At 40.5% G+C, this 17,328-nt stretch overlaps 1 protein-coding gene across 3 annotated transcripts in view; it reads right to left on the bottom strand.

Moving 5' to 3' along the window:
• Ctnnd2 (catenin delta 2) overlaps positions 1–17,328 on the bottom strand; it is a 770,274-nt gene that overhangs the window by 148,584 nt on the left and 604,362 nt on the right. For all 3 annotated transcript variants that reach the window (XM_090332125.1, XM_090332127.1, XM_090332126.1), the window contains exon 12: positions 6,458–6,641. In XM_090332125.1, the coding sequence (XP_090188251.1) occupies positions 6,458–6,641 (184 nt within the window). The remainder of the gene's footprint in view (positions 1–6,457; positions 6,642–17,328) is intronic.

Genomic DNA, 17,328 nt, shown 5'->3' with positions numbered 1-17,328 from the left:
ACAGAAATCAAAATGTGTGCAAACAGTATTGGACACTTTACAACCGCTGTGCTTCATAGACCTGCCCCGGTACTGCATAAGCTACCCAATCACAACCCCCCCGGTACTGCATAAACTACCCAATCACAACCCCCCGGTACTGCATAAGCTACCCAATCACAACCCCCCGGTACTGCATAAGCTACCCAATCACAACCCCCCGGTACTGCATAAGCTACCCAATCACAACCCCCCGGTACTGCATAAGCTACCCAATCACAACCACTTCCTTCAGATCGCACTACCCTGAGACTCACTCATGAGACTCACTTTCTACTCTTATCCTCTTATCATATGCTTTGCATTTTCCTGTAATGCTGGAAGCTATTCTGCCAATTAGATGGGATGAATATTTATTTTTTTTTATTGTTGGGATAATGTATAGAGGGCTTGGAGTTACAGTTGTCGGGTAATTATTTCTCACACATTGATACCCCCTCTCATATCTTGATATTCTCTCTTATTACAAGAACATTATTCATTGGCATTAAGGCCCACCCTAAATCCAGCATGGCTTGATCTTAACTACTAATACCCCAAAGATATTATTTCCAATAAAATGTCCCATTCAGAGGCAATGAGTGGACATGAATTAAGGTCCCATTCAGAGGTAATGGCTGGACGTGAATTTTGAGGAGGGCCTCTGAAACACATCCCCTGGACCTCAGGCCTCTGAAACACATCCCCTGGACCTCAGGCTGAGCTGGTCCATGGTCAGTCAACCTGCCTCCTGTCAGTCTCTTCAGGTTGTCAGCTCTTAATGCATGTTTTCGGTTGAAAGAGAAGGCTACGTGAGCTAAAGATTAAGAAATGAACACGATGATACAGGGTGCACAGTCACAGGAACAAAACTGAATTCATTTAAAGGGCTGAATAGGTGGATGTAGGCTATCTGAAGGCATTGTAGTTACCAAGATGAGAAAGACTAAGGACTACCTCACTCATAACCATGTTCTCAACATCTCTAGCATCTCGACACATTTATTTATTTATTTATTTATTTATTTATTTATTTATTTATTTATTTATTTATTTATTTGCCAGTCCCAGTACTGAGCTCAGCGCTTCAGTACTTGCACTTTCTCAAAGCTAGAGCTCTACCACTTGAGCCACAGCACCATTTCTGGCTTTTTCTATGTATGTGGTATGGAGGCATCAAACTTGGGTCTTCATGCTTGCTAGGCAGGCATTCTACCACTAGGCCAAACTCTCGGCCCTTGATACATTTATTTTAGATTATATTTTGCTGACTTTTAATTCAGAAAAATATTTTAAACATGGCAGAACTGGAGAAAAATACTTTGGAAGAAAAGAGAAAAAAGAAAGGAGAACAGGGAGTGTGTAGGCAAAGTAGAGGGGGTCAAGAAGGAGGAGGAGGAAGAAAAGGAGGAGGGGCAGGGCAGGATGGGTGAAGCAGAGAGCAAAGGGGCAGGACAGGAAGGGGAGGATGTTAAAAGGTGGAGCTTAGACACAGAGGTCTCCCCTATTCTAGGTCCTGATGGGGTATTCAGCTCTAACATCTCTGGTCCTGCCCCCAGCATCCTTATCAACTCACCAAACAAAAGAGATGCCCCTCCCCCATTTCTATCCTCTTCCCTAAATGACAGATAGATATTTCAGGAACAAATAGATAGATCTGATTGAAGAGAATTCCATTTCCTACACCAAAGTGAATTTTAAATGGAAAAGAACTAAGGGCATTAACTTTTCATTTCCTATTTCACATGTGCTTAACTTTTGACTATGTCAACATGCTCTGATTCTTTCCATGATGGTTTACAAGGCCTGTGTGAGGACAGGCAATGGACGGTCCTTCCTGAGTCAGGGCTGAGCAGGAACCACTGGCAAAGCTCTACAAAGTCCACTAGTGATGGAAGCAGGAAGGAAATCAAGACTCTTGCAAGAGTTTCTACAGCCAGATTTTGACTCCCTAAAGCACAAGTTGCTTGTACTCAAATTTCTCACTGCTGAACTTCAGGACGTTTAAGAGCAGTACAATTTGCATTTAGAAAATTGCTTTCCTTTTTGAAAAATAAAAATGCTACTATTTTAGAATAGTAATTTCTTAAATTCTAAATCTCAGCTTCTCATCCTGAAAAGAAACAAGTCTGCATTCTGCCAAGAATGAATATCAAGGGTAATGATTTCCAATGATGTGACCAATTTACTTTTACCTACCGTTTCCTGATTTTACTGGACTGATTCATAAGCCACAGTAGTTTAGAAAATAGTCTCTTATGAAGAGAGTTTTATTTTACATATCATCTGGTTTTTATATATAATACTAAAATATAAATATGGGAAGAACCTCAAAAATGTAAGTTCATCTTAAACTAATCAAGCAAAGAATGATGAAATCTCAATATTGGAAAAAAATCAATGTTGTCTAGAATATTTTAAAAATTACAGATGTAAGTTTAAAGAAATGGCATCCATAGCTCTATCTAAATAAATATTTAAGATACTACTTAGTGACTTTGTTTAAGTTACTTGACCACTTCGTTCATAGGTGCCATTTTAGTCTTTTTTTTTTCCTTCTATGTATGTGGGGTACCGAGGAATCGAGCCTGGGTCTTCGTGAATGCAAGGCAAGCACTCTACCACTAGGCCAAACTACTGGTTTCTGGTTTTTTGTTTTTTCCATAACGAAATACTTGATTCTTGGTACTGTGTATGGAAAAAAAAGGACTAATGTCAGAACAGATGCGCAGTGCCATCTATTTGTCCTGTGGTGACAGCCTCGTGACAGATGGTCAGGGAACCAGGTCACGTGGCAAGATGAGAAGCTAGTGTGGCTCAAGTGGTAGAGTGCTAGCCTTGAGGAAAAGAAGCTCAAGGACAGTGCCCAGGTCCTGAGTTCAATCCAGAACTAGAAAAAAAAACCAATAATAATAAGGAACCTAGTCTGTGGATAATGGTCCTCAAATTTACTGGGAACTCTCCCAGTGCCATGCCAGCATGACTGGCTATTCTTTCTGTCCCTGACAGGTTTACATCTACATCCATGTGAGGTGCTCTCTGCCTAGATCTCCAATTCTATGTGGCTCTTGAAGCTACACCTAGATGAGTTAGTCATTCCTTTTCCAGATTTCCTCCTGTCCAACCCTACCCGCAGGATTAATGAGGCAGAGGTGTTACGCTAGAGCCTGTCCTGGGGCATCACTTCCTCAGGTTACTGACTTCTGAAAGGTAGAAGCTCTGGGGTGGTCTTTTGCCTTCTCCCCACTGACTCACAATTCTCAGTCAACAAATGCTACTTGGGCAAAACTGCTCAAAGGTAGAAGCAAGATAAAAAGCAAATTTCTTTAATGTGAATGAAGATCTAGGAGCCACTGAATAAACCAAGAACGGAAAAGAACTCCTATTCTAAAGCATACCATCTTCAATCACGATGTTAGCACAGTGGCTGGAGGTGTCCTGGGAGGAGAATGAAAGGTCTAGAAATCGTACATCCCTTGAGCCTTTAATTCACAAATTTGTTTCTGCCATTTTTAGGCCTGTTTTCTTCCTATCCCAGAGGACACTGCCTGTCAATATGAAACCATCATAAACACACTCAGATAAGGAAGGAAGACTTGTCTTTCCTTCTGTGGAAAGGCAGAAGTTGAATTAAAGAAGCAAAAGTTTCATTTGCTAGTGCAAGGTTTGCTCTGTCACTCACAGGATAAACAGAGAAAGGTGGAAGTCACTCACCCAGCCTGGGTCTTCGCTAAAGAAACCTGACTTGGTGACAGTGCGTTCTTTCTAAAGTCGCTGTCTTATTTAATTTTTCTGCTTCCTGAGCTGTAGCGAGCCCTAACCAGCATCACTGGATCACGAGCGAGGGATTCATCTGAGAAGACTGGATGGGGGGAGGGGAAGGGTCACCCTATCCTGATCTCTCCTTACCCTACTTCCTATTCCAGACACCATACTCAGCCAGAGGACTGACAAGAGACCATGACAGGCATTGGTTTAGCTCTTCATCCATGATGCGGAATCTATGTACGCCATGGCTGTGCCACATGTCCTGAAAGCAAACCCCAAGAAGACATACGTGTGCTACTATGTGATTCATAGAGGATTTCATCTGACCAGCTTCCCAGCTCGGCCAGGAATCTGCTGTATAGGTGACTGGGAGACACTGCTGCCAGAGAGACATGTTGTTAGGAAAGATGACAGGCGGGGGAGGGAAACTACCTACAGTCCATGTAAATACCTTCAGTAAACAATTCAGGCTGCAAAAATCACAGTGCCTAAGGGTTTTTTGCTCTGGAAGAGTTATACTCTTGTGGAGAGAGGATAACGGAATTTAAGAAGTCATAAAACGGGTGCTACAATACAGCTGTTTGGAGACCTATAAATTTGGCTTATGGTAGAGATGGTCCAGAGAAATTATGTAAAAGTTTATTATTTTGTGACCCAGAGGAAAAGCAAAATTCTCAGGGCATTTCCATCTCTCCTGTGAATGTGTGCAGAGACACATAGAGTGGACTCTATGTGCACTCACAGATGTCCTTCTTAAGACTGGAGGCTACAGCCCGGCGCAGTGGCTCACGCCTGTAATCCTAGCTACTCAGGAGGCTGAGATCTGAGGATCAGGGTTCAAAGTCAGGACGGGCACTAAAGAACTTGAGACTTTCCACATAGCATGAGGCTAAATGAAAGGACCTCCAGGATATGGAAACAAGAGCTATATAATAAGTGGATGTTGTTCTTAATGTGCAATGTTATTTCTCATCCCTTTTGTTGTCCCTTGGTTATTCTCATATTGTTACAGTATCTTACCTTGTAATCTGGTATATTGTATATACGTTTATTTGTTTATTTGTAATAGGAAAGGGAAGAGGGAAAACAAGATATGGGGAGGGGGTGGGAGGAAGGAAATGGGGACAAAAACATGAGAAGGGGTATCAATGTGTGTGAATTAATGCTCCTTCTATCTGGTGAATATAGCTGTAATCCCTGTATTAATTACAATAAAATTTTTTAAAAAAGAACTTGAGACTTTTATCTCTAATTAACCTCTAGAAAATGGGGCTGAGGCTCAAGGGGTAGCACACTAGCCTTGAGCTGAAGACTCAGGGACAACACCCTGGCCCAGGGGTAGGGTGCAGCCTTGAGCTGAAGAGCTTTGGGACAGCGCCAAAGCCCAGAGTCCAAGCAAAAATAAATAAATAAATAAGCAAAAAAAGCACTGGAGGCTGAAAACACTGTCAGGAATATTCATGAGATCATTATTAATATCGCTGAGGTGATGTTGGTCATTCTCAGAAGAGACTCATTTTTCTACCTAGAAACTAATCTAGCGTAGGAGAAATGGCAACTCTGAGTCAGCTTACGTAAAGCAGTTCTGGACATTTAAACTCTGAAATGTAGATGACTTCACTAGGAGCTTTAAATAAACCCTTTCTGGCCTCCAATGTAGCATGTGCTTCATCCTATAGATATTTCCAACTTTATTTCCATAATAAAATGTCGTTGGGAGCACAGGCCCTGGAGAACACTATTTTGATTATTACTTCCTTTCCGAAGAATAAAAATTAAACAAGTCATAAAGATGATTCTCAGATGATTCTCAATAGACTTCCTTCTAGGAGGTGATTTCGTAAAATGCATTAGGAAAGAATTACCATTTATTTAACACTTGTATTATTTTAAACATATTTAACACAACGGGACTCGTTGAAGCCTCATTTCTAGGAAATTATAGACTCTTGCAGTCACATGGTGAATTAATAAAAAGTAAAAGCCACAATAAAAGTTGCAAGTGATGTTAGCTGGCTATATCTCTACATGCATGTTATAGATTCTCTCCAAAGCAACTAGGCTACTGGCTGTTAATTCTTTTAAAATAATCTTTACGTAGTTATATAAAGCGGTTTCAATTCAACATGCCAGTTTATGAGTACAATACGACTTGGTCAATGCCACCCCTTCCTTCATTCTCCCCATCTCCCAACCCAGTCCATCTCTTCCATTCACGGGACTCCATGACACACTCATTCAGCCACTATTATGGCTATATTTACCCACCCTTCCTTCTCCCTTCATCTTCCCTCCCTCTGCTCGACCTCACTCCATCTCCTGACCTGTTTCAGCTTCCTCCACACCAAATTACTACAAACTACTCTTTTCAATGAAAGAAATTGGCTTTTTAGACTGGAATATTTTTGGGGGGGCCCTAGACGAAAGAAATCACGTTAAATAAGTAGACACTGGTGAAGGTGTAGGGTGGTGGAAGATGCCTATTGCTTACCACTATATAATCAGAAATGTTTCCTTGTGCACCCGACAACTCCACAAATAAGAGTTAATAAACACAACAGCCATCTTTGCAGAGCAGTGAGATCCCTCAGAGCACCCCGGGGGAAGAGTCCCAGGAAGAGAGAGCCCGAGGGTGCCGAGGGGAAAGGAGGCCCGCGGGCCACAGACTGACCTGAGGCACCCAGTGGCATTGCGCAGCACCTGTGATGAATGCAGCTGGATCTTCCGGTCATCCTGGAGCGGGGAGTTCTCCCAGCCCGAGTGGGGGATGATCACCGCGTTGGTCAGCACGGCCAGTGCATCCTGGATGATGGGCATTTTGAGTGCATCGCAGGACGAGAGGTTCCAGAGGACTCCTGCAAGAGACGCACAAGGACACTGTTGGATGGTCACTGGTTCTTTCCCATCTCGAATGGCTTTCCCTTGCTAGAGCGAAGGGCACTGGCAGAAAGGGGTGAGGCAATATGGGAGGGGGGCTACTGCTTCCACTTGAGAACTTCTGTAGCCTACGATCAGGTGGCGAAAGTCTGATGAGGGAGCAGAGGAACTGTGCCATGGTCTTCCCTCTTCATTGTAGCCACCATGGAGCGTTCACTGGATTCACTGAATGTGTGTGTGTGTGTGTGTGTGTGTGTGTGTGTGTTGAACTCATGGCCTCACACTCACTTGGTCTTTTCACTGAAGGGGAGTTCTCTCCTACTTAAGCCTTACTTATTCTGGTATTTTTTTTTTGCTACTTCATTGGACATACGAGTTTCACAAACTTTTCTGTCCTGGCTGACGTCAAACTGATTCTCAGACCTTTGTTTCTTGAGAAGCTAGCATTCCAGGGTTGGGCCTTTGCAGCCTCCCTAAATTTCTGTTCCTTTAAGCTGCTACTCAGTACTAACCTGATGTGCCCAAAGTCCAGCCATGATCAAAGAGGACCTTTATGGGGGACCTCAGTCCTTCGTCCTCCCCTTACAAACTACCCTGATCAGAGACTCCAGCATTTGACCTGATGACAAAGGCCCCTAAAGTAACTTAAACAGCTGGTCTCTGGTGATGGCGCTGACACTGTTTCTCTGGAAGCAATAATCATGGAAGAATGTTCTTCCTTGAGGGGCCACAAAGGGAGCCAAACAACATGCAGGACACAAATTTGTAGTGGACAAGGTGTGACAATAATTCAGACAGAGCAAAAGCAAACATTGTGGACACATTGGTTTGTTTCGGGCTTTTCGCTAAACATTTTCTAAACAAGTCTAACTCTAGAAGAGGTCATAGGCACTTTATCTGTATACTATGCTGTCATTCAGAAATGCTTGAAAAGCAAATGCCATGTTTTCCCTAACTGAAAGCCTCTGTATTCCTTCCACATAAACAGGGACCATACACACATACAAGGAATAAAGTTCTCCCTTCAGCTTCAGAAAATGGACTGCCAGCTTACTTGGCAAGCTTTTGATCTATTTTAACCAAATGAAATTTTGTTTCACTTACTGTGTGATAAATAAAATGAGCAGAGCACACTTCCTTAATTTTATAATTAATTTCCTACCATGCGCAGGCTGAACTAAACGAAGGCATTCATAACACAATTCGGGTTGCTAATAACAATAAATATCCAACAGAGGGAGTATAAAGTTCTATAAAATGTGACTTGGGAGATAAACTCTTTCAACTATGTTTTGGAGTAACATTTACAGAGAATTTTATTTGAGTGCAATAAAGATGAAAATGTTAGTGCCATTTACCATAGCAAAGATACAGAACCAACCCAGATGCCCCTCAGTTGATGATCAACAAGATGTGGCATTTATACACAATGGAATTCTATGCTGCTGTCAGAAAGAACGACATCGCCCCATTTGTAAAGAAATGGAAAATCATATGGTTTCCCTCACTTATCATAATCAGTAGAAACCTTGGGCTCTCCTAGCAGAGGATTACAATAGAGAAAAACCTAGATACATAAGGCCATACAGTATGATGTTAAATGAAAGGACTTCCAGGATATAGAAACAAAAGCCATATAATGAGTGATTGCTGTTCTAAATGTACTATGTTATTTCTCATCTCTTTTGTTGTCCTTTGGTTATCTCATATTGTTATAGTATTTTACCTTGTTATCTGATATATTATATATGCTTATTTGGTTATTTAAAATAGGATAGGGAAGGGGGGAAAGCAAGATGAGTGGAGGGGGGAGGGAAATGGGGAACATGTCATGAGAAAGGGTATCAATGTATGTGAAGTAATGCACCTTGTATCTGGTGAATATAATGTAACCTTCTATTAATTATAATAAAATATATGAAAAAATGCTAGTGCCTAGTGTATATAAGCTTAGCCCTTTGTGCAGAGTTAACTTGAGAGTAAATGCAGCTAGTTTTTTTTTTCACAAATAAAACTTTATTGGAGCACAGCCATGCTTGTTCACTCATATATTTTGTGTGTCTGCTTTTTTCTACAAAGAAAGATTTTACTGATTGCAATAGTCTGTATGTTCCAGAAAGTCTAAACAATTTTCTGTCTGGCACTTGACAGAAGCTGACCCAGCCCTCCTTAGTTCTGACATTTTTCAATCTACTCTGAATACATGCTTGTATTTAGAATTCTAACATGAGTTTACAAATACACTCATTGGTACAATAAGGTGTTCCAAGTATATTCTGATTTGGATTGATCCTCAATGATAGGAAAATTTACAGTATATTTATCTGCCAGGTGCCATTGGCTTCTGTCTATAATCCTAGCTACACAGGAAGCTGGAATCTGAGGACAGTGGTTCAAAGCCAGCTCAGGCAGGAAGCATGTAAGTCTCTTATCTCCAAAATAACCAGCAAAAAACAGGAACTGGCAGTGTGGCTGAGATGGTAAAGTACCAGTCCTGAGTGGAAAATATTCACCAGGAACCTGAGGCTCTGAGTTCAAGCCCTAGTTCCAGTACATACATGCAAAGGATAGGTTTATCTTCTTAAAAAATAAAGATAAGGAAGTGTTAAGTGATTATTCATCTAAGAAGACATGTGTTACTAATTTTGGGTGGGGTTCTAATCCTGGGGATTGAATTCAGAGCCCGGGTGCCATCCCTGAGCTTTATTGTTCAAAGCAATCTACCACATGAGATACAGCTCCACTTATAGGTTCCTAGTAATTAATTGGAGGTGAGAATCTCATGAACTTTCCTGACTGGGCTGGATTTAAACTGTGAGCCTCAGATTGCATTCGCGAGAGTGGCCAGGATTACAGGGCATGTTAACAAGCACCAGGCTCCTTTACTAAATTTTTATCATTTAAGTGATCAAAGTATTTACCTTCATTCATTTGAGTCACATAAAACCATTACTTGGTAGCAAAGATAATTGATCTTTCTAGTTAAAAAAGCATATTAGAAACAAAGTAGTTCTGGCTATTTTTAGGGAATTTATATTGTTATTTGAAGTTGTACAATGGGGTTATGATTTTATCTCAGGTTTTAAGTACAATGCTTCTTCCTTCACTTTCCCATTTTCCCCTCCCATCCTATCCACAAGTGGCATCCATCTGGACTACATTGGTTATCAGCTCCCCTGTTTTAATTTTCAGCAGAGACCTTTATCTCCAACTCAGACTGTTCACTACTGATTGATTTTTTTGTCATTACCATTGCTCCTTCCCACTGCAGGGTCCGGCCTCGAAAGAGCAGTGGACACATGTCTGTGTGCTCACAGCACATGCATACAACACACAGTACCTGAAGTTCACAGAGTACTCCCTGATACTCCAGGAGATGCCTATCATGGTGGTACTGCATTACAACAGGAATTAACTTTGTGGTGGATTGCCACAGTCTCCCAGCACTGAGCATTTTCTGAGTGTTACAGGGAAGTGAGATGGTATGATGACTTGACAGAATAAATAGAAGCTGCAAGATGTTCCTCTACAATCAACAAACTCAAGTGAGAATGCACAAAATGCTTCTTAAATGGTATGCTATACCTTTAATCTACAAATTCTACTTGTAGTAGGGTGGAAAACTGACACCGGTGAGAAACATGAATCAGTTTACCATTAGACAGTTGATCTCTGGAATTCTGATTGGTTAATTTCTTTACACTGATAATGCTAAATTATCAAGGTAATACTAAATTATCAACTCATAGACAACTAAGGAGGAGACTCAACTCACCAGCATCCATAACAAGCTACTCATTTTTACTTGAAGGTAGAATACAAGTTTTTGGTACGGTGGCTGATGGTCATTAGCAAACTTTACTTTACCCAAAGAAGATATGCTAATTTCTTTCAGATTATAATCTGCAATAAAATTGCTTCATAGTATCTTTTCTTTAATTACATGAATTCAATAGCTTCCCTTTATCAGCATAAAATTATTTCTGCTCCAAATATAATTTTGACAGCAAGTTTAGTTGAAAAGACATTTAAATAACTAATTATGTAAACTAAATATATTTAAAGATAGTTTATTTTTATTTCAGACATAGGATGGCTCTTTTCCTGGAGACTATCCATATTCATGAGCAGTAATTGGTTTATTAAAATTTCTTTAATAAAATCTTAATTACTTTCATTTGAACCTTTATTTTGTCTTAATAGAGGGTAATTGTAGTTTCTTTTTCCTGAAGGAGATGAAGACCATCTCAGTTAAAAAAAAGAGATGAACAAAAAGCATACATTAATAATAGCAAGTCCTAAATTACAGTAAAATCAGACATTGCTTTTGGGCTTTGCAAGATTTGATTATGGTCCCTATTTGCTTTTAGCTATTTCTTTTCCACCCTTTTACCTAAAGCACAAATTTCCAACAATGGGGCTTTCACATAAAAGTCCAAAGGATGATTATGCTTACTTCATTTATTTTTCATTTTTTTCTCTTGACAATTTTTTATTTTATTTCAATTTTATTGTTAGAGGGGTGATAGTTATATATGTAAGGAAGTAGTTTAAATCTTCACAAACATTGCTACCCCCTCCCAGGATTTTCTCCCATTTTCGCTTTCCCCACCTCCCACAAGGTGAGGAGTTCATTTCCAACATGTCTTGTGAGTATCCCTGATACACTGGTTCACTGTTTGTCCTTTGTCTCATCATCATCTTGTTTCCCTCCCTTCCCTAATTCAATTAAAGAGACAGAGGGCCATCATTCTCTATTCTATTCCCATTCATTCAAACCTGTAATCTGTGAGTGGGCAGAGGACAGCTTAATACGTTCCAGGAGCCTACAACGTCCTGTACTGTATGAGTGTGAGCACACACACACACACACACACGCACCCCTCACATAACCTTGGGAAGTAATAGCCCTTCAGCCAGGCCTACATTTGGGTACTGTCTTGAGAGCTCTGCCAGGTAGTTACAATTCCTACAGGGCATGCAGGCATTGTTTTTTTTTTAAATAAACAAAGACTCTATGTTAATGAAGTTCACCAAAATGTCCTTCTCCACCTTTAGTTGGTACCACCTCCTCAAATTTCTTTTAAGAGTCCCAGGGTTTGATCTCTCAGAACCAGAGATGTCCCTGTTTCATCCTTAACCTTGTGAAGAATAAACTCAGAGTTCCTGCAGGAGGAGTTGGTGAAGCTGATGATTTTTGAGTTCAACTCACTGAGATTTTCTTAATTCAGTATCTCACAAGAGCAAGAGAGGAAATGAAAGTTACTGGGCTTAAAATTGTAGAGGAGGATAGGGAGAAGAATACGTCAATGCTCATATTGTAGATTCTCATTTGGCTCTTGCCATATGGCTGGCTACTGGTCAAAATAAAGAATTGTTTTTAAATGATCACATGCAAAGCTAAGATATAAGGAGAATTCTACTATATATATGTATATACACATATATGTTTAACTGCAGAATGGATGAAAAGTGAACTGTTCTTCTTGGAATCTGAAAGTCATTCAGACCTTTGTCATTACACAGTAGGCAGATTCTGGTTTAAGCTGACTAAATCTCCTGGTTTCCCATGAGATATTTTAATTGCTCAAGTTCTAAAGCAACTTTGTAGAAAGACAGCCACCAATATTGAAACTGCCATATTGTAAAGCTAATACTGATCTGCCAACACTGAAATTTTGGCACATGTAGAATCTATTCAAGTTTAGAGCAAGGTGGAATAAGGTGAACTTATGCAAGAGGCCCAGAGTCACCACAATTTTTGATGACTACTTTAGAAAGTAGTCTTAATTAATTTAACCTGAAGCATTCTTTTTGTGCCAGTACTAGGGGTTGAACTTAGGGCTTGGGTGCTATCCCTTTGCTATTTTGATCAAGGTTAATGCTCTATCATTTGAGCCACAGTGCAACTTCCCACTTTTTAGTGGTTGACTGGAAGTAAGAGTTTCACGGAATTTCCTCCGTGGGCTAGCTTCAAACCTTGATTCTCAGACCTCAGCCTTCTAAGTAGCTGGGATTACATGAGAGAGCCAATAGTGCCTGGCTAGTAATTATTTTTAATGGTTTTATTTGAACACAATTTGGAGGTCGATATATGGCAGCAACCACCTGTGAAAGTCATAAATTCATGTCAAATCACAGCATTTTATAAACAAGCCACACAATTTCATATTTCTCAAATACCGAGGTTAGGAGGCTTCAATTAGCTTTGCTTAAACTACTGCCTTCCTTGATAACCTTGGGTCAACCACAATTCTGGCAAAATGTCACCAAAGCACCCTAGACGTTTGAAATCATGACTTTTCTTCAGGAAATATTTTGTCCTTTTATCCAACCAATTTTGTATCCATATGTGTGCTGATTTATATTTGTAAGTAATATTTTATATATCCAGTTGTACTTGTTGGTAGTTTCAGGACTCCAACTGTCAAGAATGAAGAAAATCACTTGTTATGTTTTTCCCTTTCATAGTGGCATGATAGAGGGAGAGTGAGGCAGAGAGAAAATGAAGAGGAGGAACATGGAGCAGATGGAGGAGAAAAAAAGGAGGGATCAAGGGGAGGAAGAGAAGGAGAAGCCACGGTGCCACTTTCAAAGACAACATTCTTATTGTCAGAAGTCATGATCATTTCCACCCTCAGTTTACACCAAGACAGGCATATTTAGCCATCACTGAACGAAGTTAAGGCTAGCAAAAAATACTCTGTGTGCTTGAGGAAATCCTGCCTATGAACTCATAAGGGAGTTTAGTAACCAAATACTTGGCTTCTGAAGAGTAAGAGTTCTTAGAGATCCTGTACCAAGCTTGTCTACTACCCGAGCCAGTGGTAAAGCTGTGTCCCACCACAGTGTAACACCCACCTTAAAAGGCCCCAGCAGAAGTCCTATTCATACCATTGCAAATTCATCCTCTTGACACTATTTCTTTCATGATAAAGAAGCAGTATGGTATAAGTCTAATCAACTTAGGTTTGTTGGCCAACATCCTTTTTCCATTAGACTGGAAGCAGGTAGAGAGATAACTTGTTAAACACAGAGCTTGATGACTTCCTGAATGTGCAGGAGATCTACTAACCACACAGCCAAGATCTCATCTGGGGGTGAGATTATAGGTGTCTGAAGCTCTACTGATTTCTGTAATCAAGAAGTTACATAGCTCCCTTCCTACATTCTGTGGCGAGGCCCCAGGTAACCCCGCCAGACTCTCTGGGTCTAGAGTAAGAAGATACATACCCTTATGAAATCACCCCCCTTAAGAATTTTTTAAAATATTCTGTATAGAATATCCATCCCATGTGTCCTGCTGATGTTGACATCACACTTTGAACTGAACTAACTTGTGTTTTTCAGCTACGGATTGCTGTGCTATGGTTTGGATGTGCTTTGTTATCCAATGGCCCCTGTGCTGGAGCCTTGGTGCTCTGTGAGGTGTTTGGACTGATGAGTGATAAAATCTGGTGGGAGGGTCTTTGAGGCATTAGGGGTGTGACTTGGAAGGAATTGTGTGACCCTCAGGGGCCTGACCTGGAAATATTGTGTGACCCTGACATGTCCTGTCATATGTGATTTCCTACATGCAGGCTCCTTATGATGCTGTCCGCTGAGGCCCTTTCTAGGGGCCTTTCCTACAAGTGGGGAAGTCTTGTGAGCCGTTCTTTATAAATTTGCCCTGCTTTGGGGATTTTGCTACGGTGATTAATAATGAGCATCACTGCAAAGCGAATTACAGTCTTCTGTGCTGGGGTCATGGTGAGTAGTATCTCTCAAAGAAAAGCAGCCTTCCTGGAGGTGACAGAATAAAAAGATTGATAGTTGTGAATCAAAGAGTAAAGATGAGATTTTGGTTTTAACATAGCCAGGATTTCAAAAAAAAATCTAGCTTTTAGTATATCCTCAATCGGTGCCCTCTGATTAGATATAATGAAATGGATGAAAGACTTGTTGGGTCAACTTATTGCTAAAGTCCAAGGTTTTCAAAGGATCACTGAGGATGGGTGATTCAAATGTCCCCAAAAAGATCATAATAAAAACAAACCTTAAAATAGCCCCCAAATACCTATTTCCTTTTAGTTCTTTTTAAATATTTCTAGGCTGTGTTAACTGCATTACATACAGTGATTCACGCTAACTCTCAACCAATTACTTTGGAGAAATGAGGAAACTTAGAGAAGTTGAGTCACTTGCCCAAAGTCATTCAACTTGTAGGTGAAAATGAAGGTCAGAAAGGAGATTGGCTGTGATTCATATGAGCAATCAGACAAATGTCAGGCACATAAATTTGCTATTTGAAATTGGAGGGTGACAATCAATGGGGTCTGCCATCCTTTGAAGCAGAAGGCATGGACGCAAGAGAATGGTCTGCTTTTCATCTCTTGCCAGTTTCTTTTTAGCCTCCGGTCATGGAACTTGAGAAATTTTAAGATGTCATTTGAGTTCATGAAATGAGGGACATTCAGGTTTGGAAAATGCCTTTACAAATAATTTTTTGTGAAAATATTTAGTTATCCTTATGTCTACTAACAATAAAATCCAAGCAATGACACTATACATACACATGTGTACACATGTGTACACACGTGTGTGCATGCGCACATCCAATTATATAATACACACATGCACAACCCACTTATAACCTTCCATAGGGGAAGAAAACCTGAAGAAACACAAGGTTGCAGGAGAAATAACGTTGAAACTAAACCCTGCCTCCATTATCCACCAAAATAATTCCAGGATTAGGTTTTATTTTCAGATGCAGTTATGCCAACATAAAAATACCAGTAATGATTGTAGGAAGCCATTCACTGAGCCATTACTATTTTATAATTCTGGCCACAAAGATAGGATGGAACACAGCTAGAGATTCATCTTACAGATTTATAACCAGAGACGAAGAATTTTACAAAAACCTCCCAAGGACAGGTAACAAAATAGAAAGAGAGAAGGAGGATGTAAACACAGGCTGTCACACTCCAAACTGTATTGCCTCTTGAAGACACTCTTGGAGGTTATGTAGTGGAAAACATATGACAGTAGATGAGAACATTATCACTTGACTATAATCTCAGCTGATCATCCTCAAATTTATAATTCCAATCATTTCTATAACCACAAATAGGAATCCCTCTTGCTATAAATAGTCCTTCCAATTTGTTTTTTTTCTTCCCTCTCAGATTTTATAAGCTACTATCCAGATCAGAAATACTCCCATTTTGTAGATAACTTCCACTTCTCGTGCCAATTATGGTTTTACAGATAATTTGTGAATACCTATAAAACTACAAAACAAGGTATTGCTAGTCTCTTGCATTAATTCTATAGTAAATGAAGCAGAGGCCACTGGGGAGACAGACAGTAAGCAAACCCACCAAGTGAAAAGTGGAATTTGCTGTCAGGTGTGTACAATAAAATCCATGAACTTTTACAGCTGGAAAGCCATGAAAACACAGGCAACCAAAGATCTCTAGGGGAAGGAATCATGCAACATTCTACAGCAGGGATTCACCTTGAGCTAACACCTGAGGGGGGAGCAGGGTTAGTCAAAGGAAGAGAGACAGACATTCAAAAGTAACAAAAGAGAGTACAAAGGCTGGCAGCTAATAATGGATAATGGACGATCATCTTGATGTCTGTGGGCCTAATTGTACAGTAGATGTCAACTAAAATGCTGAGTAAAAATGCACATTCCTCACCAATCCCAAAGCTACGTCTATTTGGGTAATTGTGGCCTTGCACTAGAACAATAATTATCTTCTTTGCCACCAAGAAATGAAGAATGACATTTGCTCAGTTTCTATCTTAGGAAATTCTGGTATAAGCCTAGGGGAAGAGTGTTTAGTACCATTTTTTGTTTCTTTAGTAGCGACAGTGAAGAGCCATTAGAGATGCAATGTATTATATTTCCATCCTGGTTAATTTAATGGAGTGCTTTAACATCGCCGCGACTCAGTGTGTCCATTCATTCATGTATTTGTTCATTCATTATTCATCCATCAGAATATTCACTGGCTAACAGAACTCTCTGCAGCCAATAAGAAGCTGCCAGTGATTGAGGTCATAAACGTTCAGTGACATTGGGGCAGTTGTTTAGTGGTACTTAAGGGCAGATGGGAGAAGACAAAAGAGGTGACCTCAAGAGCTTCAGTGGGGGCAGACAGGAGAAAGTAAGAGACCGAATGCTTGCTGGGTCTAATTAACGACCAGAGGACAGCTGGAAAGGGGGTCCACAGGGCAGGATGCTGCTTTGAAACTAGGACCCAGGTCCTATCAAGACTGGGATGTCAAAATGGTATTAGAAGTGGATCAGGCTCAGAGAGCATCCTACACAGGGGAAAAAGGGAGGTATGTGAGACAAGGCAGTTTCTCAGAGGGTATAAGGAACCGTCTATGGCCTGCCTCTCTGTTAGCTAGATTTTTTTAGTAAGCACTGTTTAGTTCACATTAGGTAGCTACTCTGTGTGTGGTACTCCAGGGAAATCCTTATGCTTTGGCTTCTTGGAGTCTAAGCTGGGGAATATTACTGGAGGCACAGGATTTCCAGTCTGCTGCACTTCCCCTGTTACATGTCCTCGGTCTACAACCCAGATTCCTCTAGTTCTTCTAAAATATCCTGTGTCCTCATGAGAAACCGCACCCCCAGGTCCTCTGCTCACAGTGGGGTCCCATCAG

This window comes from Megascapheus bottae, chromosome 4, assembly GCF_031878675.1.
Source record: "Megascapheus bottae isolate mThoBot1 chromosome 4, mThoBot2.hap1, whole genome shotgun sequence".
Classification (NCBI taxonomy): domain Eukaryota; kingdom Metazoa; phylum Chordata; class Mammalia; order Rodentia; family Geomyidae; genus Megascapheus; species Megascapheus bottae.
This window is presented reverse-complemented; position numbering and strand designations above follow the sequence as displayed.